We start from the raw sequence: 14,467 nt of genomic DNA, 5'->3' as shown, positions 1-14,467 counted from the left end.
AGAGGGAGAGGGAAACACAGAGACCGAGAGAGTAGGAGAGAGGAGGGTAATTGCAGGAAAGGGGGCTCATTAGTCCGTCACTATCCTCAATCTAACCCCCAATTTCAGGACAGGAGGAACACAGAGAGACCAGAGAAACAAGAGAAAAAACCACAGAGGGAGCAACTTAATAATACTCCATCTCCTGTTTACGCAGTCTCAAACGATGTAGTATCAAACTTTTCTCCCTCTGTTCAACTTTCTACCTCTGGCCTCTTTACACTAGCTGGCAGGACTGAGCACACGCACTGTCGCCAGCACCGTCATGGATCACACACCATATCTCCTTACACACTTCGCATGACGAATACCATCTCCCTGCCACAGGCTGAAATCACCCAGAAGTGAAGAAGAAACACTTACTTTGTCCTCACAAAGAAGGAAAAGAGAGCAAGAGATTTTTAAAAAAGAATCAAAGGGGGGGTGAATAAAAACAGATGCGATCAAACTATCAGGGAGACACAATACCAATTAAAACTACATTGTTCATAAATCACTTTGCAAACTCACTTGTTAATCTGAAACCAAGCTGTCAAATTGTATACTGCTACTTTCATTAAGTAGAGACGCACTGTACTGTAGCAGTGATTGGCCCCTGAGCAATTACGGAGACTGACTCATAGTTTAAGAAAGCAGGGTGATGAGATATCCATTCCTTCCCTGCAGAGTCAATGTGTTGCCCTTCCCACCCTCTGTGCAGTTAAGACCTGGAATGTACTATACAGCAAGCAGCAGAGTCAGAGTCTGTTCATCTGAGAAAAGGTGCTGCCTAGACTGCATTTGTGCTGATAATATGAAAGTAAGTGAGTAAAAGTGAGTCACGTGAAGGACGACGATTAGTTACTGATGACAATTAGTTTGACACAGAAGGAAATCCCAGCTGGAGAAAGCTTAACTCAGGAGGAGTACCTTATTGATTCTCACTATACTGTCCTACTCAAGCTTCAACTGTGTATGCGTGTATGAGTGGGTAGATGGATGCACCAGGGCTCCAGGTGATAGTGATCAATGCAATGAGATCAGGTGCCTTAAGTGTGGCATTTCTAGGTTTCTATGTGTGAAGAAGAAATGAAAACGAAAACAAATACACACAAGTTTCCTTTTCTATTTAGCATACAATCTGGCTCATACTAACATAATCGTCACATTAATTATGAGGAGTGTGTGTGTGTGTGTGTGTGTGTGTGTGTGTGTGTGTGTGTGTGTGTGTGTGTGTGTGTGTGTGTGTGTGTGTGTGTGTGTGTGTGTGTGTGTACAAATTAACAGGGTGAGGCAGATGACCATAAATTCACTTTCACACAGGAAGCCATGCACTCGTACACAAGAAAAAAGCATTTGTTAGAAAAACATACAATAAAACAATAAAACCTCATGAATAAATTTCATCTAGTCTGCTTTTGGTCTGCTGATGGTTTTCAGCATCAGTCATGAAACCATACAGCATTGCCTCAATAGATGCACAGTGCTGTACATATCATAATTATACATTTAAATATCATACACATGTGTTGGCAAGACACTCTGCGCCAAATGTGTGCAGCTCAATATTTACACGCAGCAGGAGAAAGGCATTGTTCAAAAAAACATATATGCTCATATATTATACATTTAAAATGCATCTCTATGTTGTCTTTCTTCCTCTCTTTCTCTCGTCTCTCTCTCCCTCATGTGGGAGGCAGGACTGGGCACCCAGCCATGCCACATCAATATGCATACTGGTGAAATGCTTCCCCTGCTTCCCCCGTGCTGCAGTCACCTAGGCCTGCAGCAGTGGATGCAGTGGCTAATGTCACCGGATATGGCAGGTCATGTTAGCTGGTAGTTAGTTAACAGAGGTTAGAAAGATAGCACTCCCAACGCAGCTGTGGCAGGCCAGACACAGGCTGGCCCTATTGTAGCAACCTGCCGTGGCGACAGCCCATCAACACGGACAACGCCAGTCAGTGCCACCCTGGAGGCACCTTGGATTCTACCCAGCAAGGTTCCCTGGGAGCCTTGGTTGCCATGGTGGCACCCGAATTTGGGTCCAATAAACGTGAGGGGAACAGGCGGTGGGGTTGGGAGGGGGACTTTGGGGCAACAAGACAGAGAATACATAGAGGGGAGGTGGCTTTCTGAGTGTCACTGCAACCTTAACATTGATCCTTTTATTCTTAAAGAGTCAAATAAAATACCTTTAGATAGAGATATATTAATGGAAGGACAGTGAAGTAACATCATTGATAACCTATAAAAGACAGGCAGCACCAGAGAAACTGAGAGAGTATGCGTGCTGGATGCTGCTGATAACCTACACAAAGGGCTTTAAAAAAAGGGACTCTTTGCATTGAATGACAAGATGAATGCATTATGTGTCTTCTTTTACTCTGAAGCTTGTAGTAAAAAGAAGCTGTCAGTTCATTCGAGTTAAAAGTGACAGATGCACATCTCATATCTTACTCTGCAAGGCCACTGCTATAAACAAGTGTGCTCTTTAACGATTACAGGCAGGTTAAAAAGGAGTAAGAATTGTTAACATTCACATTAAAATGCGACATAATTAACCACAAGATCCATTAAAGCTTTTGAAAGACGCAACTCTGCCTTGGCTTCTCTACCCTACTCTTTCAGCCAGAATTCACTAAGTGGTTGGAGGTGACTTAATCCTGATCTTTATTTCCATAAATTCACTTCCTCTTAATTAAAAAGTTTGCGTGACATAAATGCGTAAATTAACTTTTTAGCACTTAGTTTACACCTGGCTCCCTTGGCCGACAGGCTGACGTGCTGAATTATGAGCAGCTGAAGCAGTGAGCAATGCACGGCACCTTGCTGTGGCCGGTTCACCGAAGTGTCCCTGAGACCCCAAGACTCTGCTCTTTCCAAACTCTAGCTCTCGTAAAAAAGACCTGCTGCTTGGCTCGTAGGACTGTAAATCATGCAAAATAGAGCATAGCACTCGGCCTGGAAAAAATAACCATGTATAATGAGCAGACAGAGACATATGCACATATGCACTCTCTCTCACACACACACATGCACGCCTGTGTATACACGCTCATAAGCTTTGCCAAAAGCACACCACCCCCTACATCGCTTTGTACCCCGACACACAAGCACATACTGCCATCGGACTATCCCACTATTCTAACCCCCCAAAAACACTCCTTCACTGAATCCAAGCTAGTGATAAAGAACAAACAAAAACACACTATCTCTACCCCCACCTTACCCCACTCGTTAAGACTGTGTCCACCTCCCACCTGCTCTGCACCCCCTCCAAACTCACACAAACATCAACAAGCACACACACGCACGCACGCACGCACACACACACACACACACACACACACACACACACACACACACACACACACACACACACACACACACACACACACTAACGCCATTCCACTCCAAACTCATCCTGTTATCTAAACAAGCGCCGTCCTCTCGTCAACGTTTCTCTGTCTCCTCAGAGAAAAGAGAGACTCTCCTGTTCACAGATGAATGGAGTCTTTTGATAAAGCGCTGAGCCTTGTTTACTGCCACTCCATTCATTTACCAACCTGTTTTTCAAGTCGTCATTGAGGGACACTCTACCAAACACCCCCCACCCTCCTCACCCCCACAACCTCACCCACCTACCCCCCTCCATCTCATCCTCTTCTTAACTACACCCCCCATCCGCTAAAAACACATACACATATACACACTACCCCCCCCATCCCATGTCGTTCCCTATCCCATTTCATCCTGCTTTCTTCTCTCCGTCTAGTGTCCTAGATCTGTGTCCAAACTGATTTGAAGCTTACTCGCTTACACAGACGCATGCCAAATTTGATTCTCTGCATTCTGTTGTGCTTCTCAGCTAGCTCACTCATTCGCCGCTACCCCCCACCCCACTTTCTGTCCTCTGCAAACTGCTCTCCTTCTCACGGTGTAATGAACACCAAACGATGCCCTGATGAAGGTTGTCTCTCAAGGAGGACGAGTGCCACAAAAAAGCTCAAACACTTTTAAACTGAAGAACGGACATTCAGAATCAAGTACAAATCTGCCATGTTTATGTATGTATGAGAAATGTTTTATCCTGAAAAATTAAGTAACTTATTGAGCTATAATTTGTTATGCTCTGAATAAATCTATGGCAGTAAATCTATGCAAAGACAAAAGAAAAACTATATTGCAATCAAGATTCACAACCCATATGAAAATCAATATAAAAATTATGTTACTGAAAACATTTTATCTACAAGAAAATTAATCAAATATGAAATGTAAAGATCTTGTTAAAAAGGTCTTTGTGAAGATATATCAACTGAACGGTTGGTGACAAAACATCTTTGCAGAGTTAATGAAAGAAACATCAGAGAATTAAAAAAAGAAAAAACTCACAGTCAAGGCTTACAGCCCCATGACGCCTGCTTTCATAAAAAAAAAACAAGGATAATGGTCCTATTGAGCGCTAAAATGTTTGTGCTTACAAGTTATTATACATTTTTCTGTAGCTGCAAACAGGAGTCCGGGGTGCTAATGAGGCTAGGGGAGGGCATTCATTTGAACCCTAAAGAGGAATAAAAGAAAAGGGGAACAAGTGAAAGAAAGAAAAGAAAAGAAAAGAGAAGAAAGCGAGGATCAGAGGGAGGAGGTTGGCAGGGATTGTGTATGAAAATTTGGCGTCTTCCATACAGAGATAGCATCGTGCCAAAAACGGCCGCCGACACAACTCCTCTCACAACTCCTCTCACTTTCTGAACATCAGACTCCTTCAGTGCGCTCAACTCGCCTACATAATAATTACTTTATTCTTCAACCTACATGTGCAAAATAAAATAGAGGTTATTTTTATTTAACTTTTCTAAATCTCTTCATTCACCAACAAAAACTCAGCACAGCCACTTCTTACAGGAAAAATTAACTCTATAATAAAAACTGAATAAAAAGACCAAAAAGAAAAGTGATGTTTTTTTATGATTTCAAATGTATTGTGACTCTCATTCTAGCATGGCTATGGCTGTGGGGTGCTGAATAGCGCAGTTAGCCAGACTTAGCAGCCGATGCCAGGGCCTCGCTGTGAGTGCAGCCCGGTGAATAAGCCATGTTCCCTGGCTCTCCCTCCTTTCTGGCTGGCCTGCCTGATAGTGAGCATTGCCCACTGCACTCTTTCTCCTGCTCCTTCTCCTCCTCCTCCTCCTCTCTATCTCTCCGAGGTCGGGAAACCCTCCTGAGTGGGTATATGGTTTTTGGGGACAGACACATTTCATGGTTGGCGCTGCTACAAAAGCCTGAAAAGAGACCCGGCACTGGGAAGACACAGTATTAATACAGACAATACCACCCCCTCGCTGCTTCTGACTCTCCTTTTTCAATAACCTCTTTCTTTTCTTTTCTCCTTTTCCTTTCTCTCCCTTTCTTTCTCCCCCTTTCTTGCTCTCTCTAGTTTTTTTCCAAATAAAAAACATTAAAAAAGCCCACTCAGCTAAAGTAAAGAATGCAGTTTTTATCACTGCGTGCTTAGCTTAGCCTACACCCATTTTTATTTGACAATCGTTAATGTGTTTTAATGTGTAATTAAATCTCAACAGTAGGTATTAGTCTGGGTTCAGCAGCATGTGAAAAATCCCCCCTTTTTCCCTTAGACAAAATGAAACATTGCATGCATGTATATAAATACCTTTCCGCAGACCTCAGTATTATCACACTAAAATAGTCATCAATTATTACATTATTATAATTTTTTATTAAAAATAATGATAATAATAATCAGGATAAATAAGACCTTTCCACAAATGAAATTTAACACACATGGGTTTACATATAGATAAAAAAATATATTTGGTAACTTCATATCTGACAATGATTAATGTAACCTTTACTTCAGGGAAATATAAATTACTACACAAACAAGGTAGCTGTAATTCTAAATGATAAATTCTGTATTTAAGTAGAATACCACAAAGGAAAATAAAATGTTTTCACCATTGGTAATGTAGAAAACATGTGCAATACGTATTTGACACAGATAAGATTCATGTCTTCTATTCTAAAAAAACGACTAGTAAAAAATGTCTGTCAATTCTTCTGCTTTTCTACCTGCATTGCCTTTAAAATAGAGAGCTTCTCTTGAGGAGAAAAGGGAAAAATATGACAGCTGAGTTCATTCAAAAGAAAGCGGGGATCAGAGAAAATTTGAGAAAAGAGCCAAATAGCACAAACTGCCTCATTTGTCTGTTCCACCACAATGATGGCCTCATATTTTCACTGGAATAATCTGTTTACCGCATATCTCCCAACGCTGAAACTCTTCACACAAAAGGAAACAGATGCGGGTAGACCAGCAATGTTCAGGGGTTTTACTCTCTCCCTAGTCAGGCACGGCCAAAGAAACTGAAGCTTATGATCGTTATGTAAAAACCAAAAAAGCAGGGAGTCGTTTCTAGGACAATGGCACCATATCGTAGAGCATGCCAGTTTTCACTGGTCAATTTAATGGGAGACCAAACATAACAACATTGTCTTTGACTCTCCTCTCTCATGTTTTTTTCATTTTCCCTCGAGTCTGTTTGTGTCATCATGGTCTCATGAGATAAATGCAGACCCTGTGGATTTGGACCAATCTATGTACGTCTGTGACACCCCAATGTTAGCCTTGCGTCTGTGTGTGTGTGTACATGTTTTGGAGCGAATGAGCACACAACAGGGCTTTGGCTAGCCCGATACCATTAGCTATCCAAATACACAGACTTTTTTCCAAAGCCAAGAATAGTGTGAGAAGACTCCCTCTCACCCTGTCTCTCTAATGTGACGGGGCTCTCCCTCTATCTTAACCCTTCCGATCTGATATGTAGCCACCTCAATATGCCCCCGATGCCAGACCTAAAGACAGAGATGTGCAAAAGAAGACGCAGGCCCTGTTAAACTAGAGCCATCAGTGAAAATTTACTGATGCCAAAGCCACTCTGCATGTGGAGAGCTTTTCTTAGCCAGCGTGGGCCCGGTTCCCACAACACACAATACAAACGCCTCAGACCTGACTGACTCCCTCAGTGTCGAGATTTCATTCAATCAAAACTTCCTTCACTGCTGAGGGTCCACCTAAGCTGCGCATACACACAGACACAAACAAAAACACTTACACACAAGGACAGTCCACTCAACCCTTGTGATGTCATGGGAGCCGGCGGGGAGATCCAGGAAGTAATTAACAACAGATTATTTTCACTGGGAAAAAATAACAACAACTGAGCCACGGAGCAGTGGGAACCTGTGAAATCCATCAGAGTATCCCGTCAACTTTTAACACATCCTGAGCCATTCATCATTTCAGCCCTGACTGTCAGAGTGTCTCTCTTTTACTCTTCCTCTCCTATTTCTACTTTTCCCTCCTCTTTCTCCCACACTTCTTTTCTGGACCCCTACAAATTCAAAATACTCAGGGAGTTTTCCCTGGTGATGAACACAAGTAGGGTTTTTATTTGTGAATCCTTCCTGTGGTCACTGAGTTGGCTGGGGGGGCTGGCCGCAGAGTTAGTGTTTCTCTGGGCTTTCTCACAGCGCCGTCCAAGGCATGACTGCTATAGCGAGAGGGAGGCGGGATCTGGCACTGCAGAGCGTGGAGTGTGGAGCGGTCATGGCAGAAATGGCACGGTGAGCACATTTCACACCTCCCTCGGAGTGACTGCAAATTTCCTGTACTGCACTTTTGATTGGAAACACATTTGAAACATCTTTTCATGATCACACTTACAGCGCAAAAAAAGAAAGAAAAGTTAAAAAAAAAAAAAAAAAAAGGGAAAAAAAGAGTAAGACTGAGATCCAAAGTATGACTAAGTGCAATGAGCTAACTTTGGACCTGACAAATGTATTTTTTTTTTTAATCTATATTTCCAAAGTTGAATAAATCATAAATGTGCTGAGTTAAAGCTAAAACAGCACAAAGGTTATAAATCAAATCAAACACATTATGAAATGCAGCTAAATGACTTCTCCTCAGATGATGTATACCCACCTCAGCAGTAAGTGAGAATTACAACAAAACTAGTACTGTGAAGCAAGCCGATGCAATACACTTCATTCATGGGTTATCATTCCAAAGGGACCCTGCCAGTGTGTGGTGCTCTGGCAGACCTTTGGCACTCCCGGGCCAAGAGATCACTATCTCTATTATAATACCAGTCACTCACTCTTAATAAAACTCTAAAAATAAGGCACTACTGAGTGTACAGAACCACAACTACTCTCCTCTGCTCCTCTTGTCTATTCTCTGCCAATATTTCAGTTACAATGTTCAAAGACAAGTTGCTGTGTCTGGTTTGTTGCCCTTTATCTGAGGTGCCTGGAAAACGGAGAGAAGGTTGTGTGTTGTGGCAGTGTGGTTTGTTCTGTTACGGCTGCGGTGTGTTATGCTCCGTAACAGAGAGGATCTCAAAGGCTGGCTGGCTCCAGAACAGCCTGAGAAAGCCTGACGGCAAGCCCAGAGATTCCCCGTGGCAGCTTTTGCCACTCTGTCATAAACAAAACACAAGACGTCTTTCTCTTCTTCCCACACCAACGGCTCGGGCGCTGCCAAACAGAACAATCACTATTGCAGCCTCTTCTCCTTTCCAATGCACTCTCTCTCTCCCTCTCCCTCTCTCTCTCTCTCTCTCTCTCTCTCTCTCTCTCTCTCTCTCTCTCTCTCTGTCTTCTACAATATAAACAAAAGAGATCAGCAGAGGCTTTACCTCTGTGAGAGCAACAATGAGGGCGATGTTTAAGGAGACAAAACAAAAGTGTGCACGGGATCAAAGAGGAGCAGGAAAGACAGAGATGCTAAAGCCTGACAAAACGCAAACCAAACAAAAACAAACAATGAGCACATCTTGTCATTCATTGCGCGACTGAGGCAAAAAACACAACGGCACATCACTGTAATGAATAAATGTGACAGACAAATGCAGGCCTTCATGCCTGTTTTCTCACAAATAGACACCAACAACTTTAAAGTAAATCAGAGCCAAGTGCGGCCACACTAGTGACCTTTGGGCAGATCTGCAGACAGCGGTTTGCCCTTTGTCTCTCCCTCTGTCCACCCTAAATTTTCTCTCCAACCAGGAATCTTTTTGAGTGCTTTTTGGAGGCAGATAAAAGTACAGACACCGTGTTCGAAGATAAGAGAGCAGCAAGTCCACATTATGAATGGGCAGTGTACTGGGCAGCCTTTCCAAGCAGCTGTGTTTTACTGTACTGCTGTAAACCAAAGTACTGTAGAGATGAGTGCAAACAAGCACACTGGAAACTCAACAACTAGAGGTGTGGAAATTAGTCACTTATCACACATTTACATTTTGTGTATGCAGCCTCAGAGTATGGAAAAAAGAAAAAAGCTGAATATCTTTTCACTTTTTGCCGTGCATGAATCCTTATCACAAAAGAAGGCATTTTCAATCATACCTCCACTCACCATTTTGAAAATGAAAGTCTTAGAAATGCTTAGCATAAAATATTTATGGCTATAAAGTGGACTGCATTTTGTTTCTGTATCTTGAATAATGGGAAAAACATTTTGCCTTTTCAGTAAGTTATGAAAGAAACTCAGGTGAAAATCAATTTTACTGGATACATTAAAATGCCCTATTATGATCATTTCACCTCCAAAACTAAAGCTGTGCCATGGTAAAGCAGGCTTCTAGATTAGGTGTGCGATTTAAATTGCAAACTGATTTTCTGAACACAATATCCTGAGCAAAAAATAAATAAACACAATGCTATAATGAAGTATAACAGAAGAGCATAACTGACATAAAAATTGTTTTTATGGTGCCATATTTTTCATAATTAATTTGAAACTGAGCAAACACAAGTTCCACTGATATGAATCCTAAACACACTCAAACTCACTGATCAAAAATCCACAATAACACATTATAAAAACAACTTTTCTTTCTTTTTTGCAGCACTTTTTAATGCCACTGAAAAAATAATAATTTAACAATCGTATTCAGAAAAAATAATATACAAATAAAAACTACTAAAAGAGATACTACTGAAACAGTAATGCAGATTTCCTCAGTCAACGTCATGACTGCCCGCTGCCTACGGTTTACCACCGCCATAGACAGACCAACAGAGTGAAGCTGGAGCTGCTGCCAGGGTTTGGCTCGGGCCGCATGAGGTGTTTGGCCTGGACTGAGATTTTGTGTGTGTATGACTCAGAGAGAGAGAGAGAGAAAGAGAGAGAGACTGGGGGATGGCTGTGATAGCATTTGGCTACACTCATGTTAGCGGCTACTATAAGAGTTCTGCCTAGACAGCGAGAGAGTGTGTGTGTGTGTGTGTGTGTGTGTGTGTGTGTGTGTGTGTGTGTGTGAAGTTGGTTGAGTCACTATTTGAAATTTCCAGAAAATTCCAGCTGAGATAATATTAGGTCATGAGCCTGTGTTTGTATGTATATGTAGCCAGCAAATGGTGAAGTAGTGTGTGTTTGGAGGATTTGGCTGTGAAATGTGTTTCGTGTGTGTGTGTTTGTGTGTATGTGTGTGTGTGGTTGCTGTGACAGTGTTTTTTGCTATGTGGGGGGAAAAAAAGATAACACAGCCAGTGTTTTGGCTGTGTGTGTGTACACGCACTGGAGGCTACAGCGAGAGATGTTTGGCCGTGTGAGGATGTGTGTGTATCCACGATGGTGGCTGAGATACAACAATGTTTGGCTGTATCAAACTGTATCTATGATAGTCCTTGGCCGAGTGTGCGTGATGTGTGGGTGTGTGTACGCACTCGTGACTAAAACCGTGTTTGGCTCTGCGTGTGAAAGTGCGCCATAAAGATGACAGAGTTGTTTTTCTTTCTTTTTTTCTCCTTTTTTTAACTGAATGCGTGTATCTTTATTTAGCTGTGTTTGTATGTGTGTGTATGGGTGTGAAGGTGGCTGCAATAGTATTGGCTGTCTGTGAGCACTGGCGTTTTGTGTGTGAGTGTGTGTTTGGCAGCCAGGTCCAATGTGGTGCTAGCGTTCAGGCAGACGGTGAAGGCGGCAGCAGCCTGCGGCCTGAGAGCAGGAGACTCACGGCTCTGCTCACTGAACATACACACACACACACACACACACACACACACACACACACACACACACACACACACACACATAACCTGGGCTGTGGCCAAATGACGATCCCTGGCTACAATGGCCTTATCGTGACACATATACTTCAACAGACTGAGTACAATTTTATAAACAGCGACTCTCACTCATCACACAAAAACACACAATTTGACAGTGGTGATCATCTCATAAAAACACTTACACACAGACATGCAAATTCCTTCCTATAAAAAACACAAAATACATGCTCATTTGAAGCCGCAAATGCCTCGCTCAGAAAAACGAACACGTACTTGCCAGAGCACACTGGCCGAATGCCCTTGACACACACTCACATATTTTTTTTTATTACTGTTGATAGTATATTGTAATGTAAACAAACACCAAAATACAGAAGAAAAGACTTAAAAAATCTAAGTCTGAAAAGCAAAACTATTTGCTGTTTAGAAAGACAACAAAAACAAGACGTAATTTTCCTCTTATTTGTTATGGGGAATTTATTTAACTGAATTTGTTAAATAACTTTTCTGAATTCATAATTTTAATTTACTATTATTGGATAGCTTAGTTCTAATTTTAATTCCCTTCTAAATTAGAAACACCTTTTTACTGTGTTTTTGAAACTTATATTATTTGATATTTATTTTTGTAATTTTAATTAATGTGTTTCATTTTGTGTCACACAAGCATGTGTTTAGGTGAGCCCTTGTGCTTCTTTGTGTGTATGTGTGTGATTATTCAAATGTGTGTGTTCATTTATATGCCCATGCACCCTGGCATGTATGACAAGTATTTATGTATGCGTTTGTTGGCAGTGCTCCCTCCCTAATGACAAGTATTCATTGGCCACATACCTGGCGTGTGGACGAAGTAGGCCAGGTAGAGGTCCAGCTCCTTGACGGACACACCGATGTGGTGCGGCTGGACGCACAGGCCAGGGTTGGTGCACTGTGGTGACTTGACCAGCCGTTCCCCGTCCGTGCTCTCTAGGGGGCTGCCCTTGAACAGGATGACCATCACCAGGTCCAGCCGCCACACCTTGTCGGCCTGGCGCAGGCAGTCGATGCGACGGATCTTGCCCTTCTGGTCAGGGTTGGACAGCACGCAGCAGGGGGGCTTTTTCCCCGTGATGGTGAGCACAAAGTCCTCACGGAACTCGGGCCGGATGTCCTTGCGGAGCTTGGCCAGCAGGCGCGAGGCCCACTTCTGCTTGATCTCTGGCTTCTCCCCCAGCAGCTCATCCTTCACTGCACGCTCTTCCTCCTTGGACATGCGCTTCTCGTGCTTCTTGAAGTATTTGCGCTTGCGGGCCTGCAGGTTGAACCAGGTGTAGGCGAAGGCGCGGACATGGGGCAGCAGGGCCTCGATGAAGGGGTGGAATTCATCCTGAATGAGGGAGGAGGATGGGGGGAGGGTGGAGGAGGACAGGGAGGAGGGGGGGAAGCAGGAGGAGGCAGTTGAGAGAGAGGGGGAGAATGGGGGAGAGAAGGATGGGGAGAGAGGGAGTGGGGGTGAGGAAGGGAAGAGAGAGGAGAGGCAGTTAGCACCGGCGCGCAGCATGGAGGAGCGGCGCCTGCTCTGTGTCAGCGGAGGGAGAGAATGAGCGAGAGGCGCCGAGAGAGAGAGAGAGAGAGAAAGAGAGAGACAGAGAGAGAGAGAGAGAGAGAGACAGCGAGAGAGAGAGAGAGAGAGAGAGAGAAAGATGCGCACTCTCTACTTAACACTCTACCAAAACACTGAACACAATATTGAAACACTGAGGTAAGAGATGAGAAAGGGAAATGAAGTATGTAGTCTGAAGGTTTCCTAAGATGATATTAGTGTAAAAATGTATGTTTGCCTAAATAAATAAATACAAATAAATGTGCTGGTTAAAGTATTACTAGACTTGCATTTACCTATTACAACACTAAAACAAAAACAGCATTATTTCTAGAAAAAAGTATTAATTCTAAAATAAAATAAAATAAATAAAAATAAACATTTCATATCTATATCTAGAAAGAAAAAACATGTACATGTAACATTTATAATGACATAATGTAGACTGACTGCATAAACTATAACTTATTATACATAAAACAATGAAATAATTTGAGAGAACTCACATACCAAAATTCTAATTATTAAAATTAAAAAGAGTCTAATTAAAAAGTAAAATAAAAATAAAATGTTGTCCATAAATAACATAACTCAAACTGACCTAACGACAGGAGTCACTACAAAGCATATGTGGATAAAACAGGAATAACATGGTAGTTACCATTTTGCTCTCTCATCATAAATTCACCCCGCCGATTGCAAAGAAACTTAAAATGCACCACGAGTACAGAAACTGTACTGTTGCGTCAAAAATGCGCTGGAGTAATGCTGCGTATATTAGAAAACAAAAGACTGAGGAAAAAAATAAGCAAAAAAGAGAAGCTGAGAAACTGTCCAATAAAAGCAGCAGGGGGTAAAAAAGCTGAGAAAGAGGAGACAAGCCAAGGGGGCGCAGTGTAATACCAGCACAGGAACACAGGAGGTACTGTAGCAGGAGCTGCAGGAGAGGTGCTGTTTAAGAGCACAACAGAAGGAGAGTGTAGAGAAGTTCAGTAATCTCTCTGTCTGAAAGGATAAAAAAGAACTAGACCTGCACAAACAAAGTATAACAGCAAATGCAGCAAAATGGATAAAACTGTCAAAAACTTTAAACAAGCCTCTTTGTTTGTTTGCAAAAATATGTAGAAAAAAATATCTTGATGAGAAAACAAAAAAAAATTGCTTGGCAAAGCGGCGCGTGCTATTGGTTCAATTCTGTAGGATCTGCATAAGACTCACGGAGAGGGAGAGAGAGAGCTGGACAAGGGGGGTGCGGACGGAGGAGAAGAAGAAGAAGAAAAAAAAACAAAAAACAAGAGGACCAAATCAATGTTGGAAGAGTGTGCACGACCGCTGGCAAACCCGAGTGCAGCTTCTTTTTTCCCCCTCTTTCTCTCCAACTCTGTCTCTCTCTTTCTCTCTTCCTCTCCACTTTCCTTCTCTAACCATTGACTGAGTCTGTGCCAACACGCAGAGGGCCCACCTATTTGGCACAGAGTCTCAAACAGCCCAGCCAATACGCACGCTCCCAGCGCTGAAAGGGAGGGAAGAGAGAGATGGCAGAGGGAGAAGCAAAAGAGGTTGGGGGGGAGGTAGGGAGGGGGGCAAGTGGATGGTTGGTGGCTGGTAGTGGAGAGAAAGAGAGAGGAGGAGGAGGACGGAGGGGGGATTGACAGGGATTGTGTGTGGTGCAGGCAGAAGGCGCGTCATTAGCCAAATAGACAAGTTCCAATCTAGTGCAATGGCAAAGTCCAGAGGATATTAATTTTACATGCATCCAATCCA

At 42.7% G+C, this 14,467-nt stretch overlaps 1 protein-coding gene across 7 annotated transcripts in view; it reads right to left on the bottom strand.

Moving 5' to 3' along the window:
- The window catches only part of LOC133990173 (nuclear factor 1 X-type-like), a gene marked incomplete in the record, with an annotated part of 106,904 nt that overhangs the window by 58,403 nt on the left and 34,034 nt on the right, over positions 1 to 14,467 (bottom strand). For 5 of the 7 annotated variants that reach the window (XM_062428348.1, XM_062428368.1, XM_062428405.1 and 2 more), the window contains 1 exon segment: positions 11,956 to 12,487. In XM_062428348.1, coding sequence (XP_062284332.1) covers positions 11,956 to 12,487 — 532 coding nt within the window. 7 annotated transcript variants of the gene reach the window in all.

The sequence above is a fragment of the Scomber scombrus genome, chromosome 2, assembly GCF_963691925.1.
Source record: "Scomber scombrus chromosome 2, fScoSco1.1, whole genome shotgun sequence".
Classification (NCBI taxonomy): Eukaryota; Metazoa; Chordata; class Actinopteri; order Scombriformes; family Scombridae; genus Scomber; species Scomber scombrus.
The sequence above is the reverse complement of the archived record's forward strand: the minus strand, read 5'-3'. Positions and strand labels throughout refer to the sequence as shown.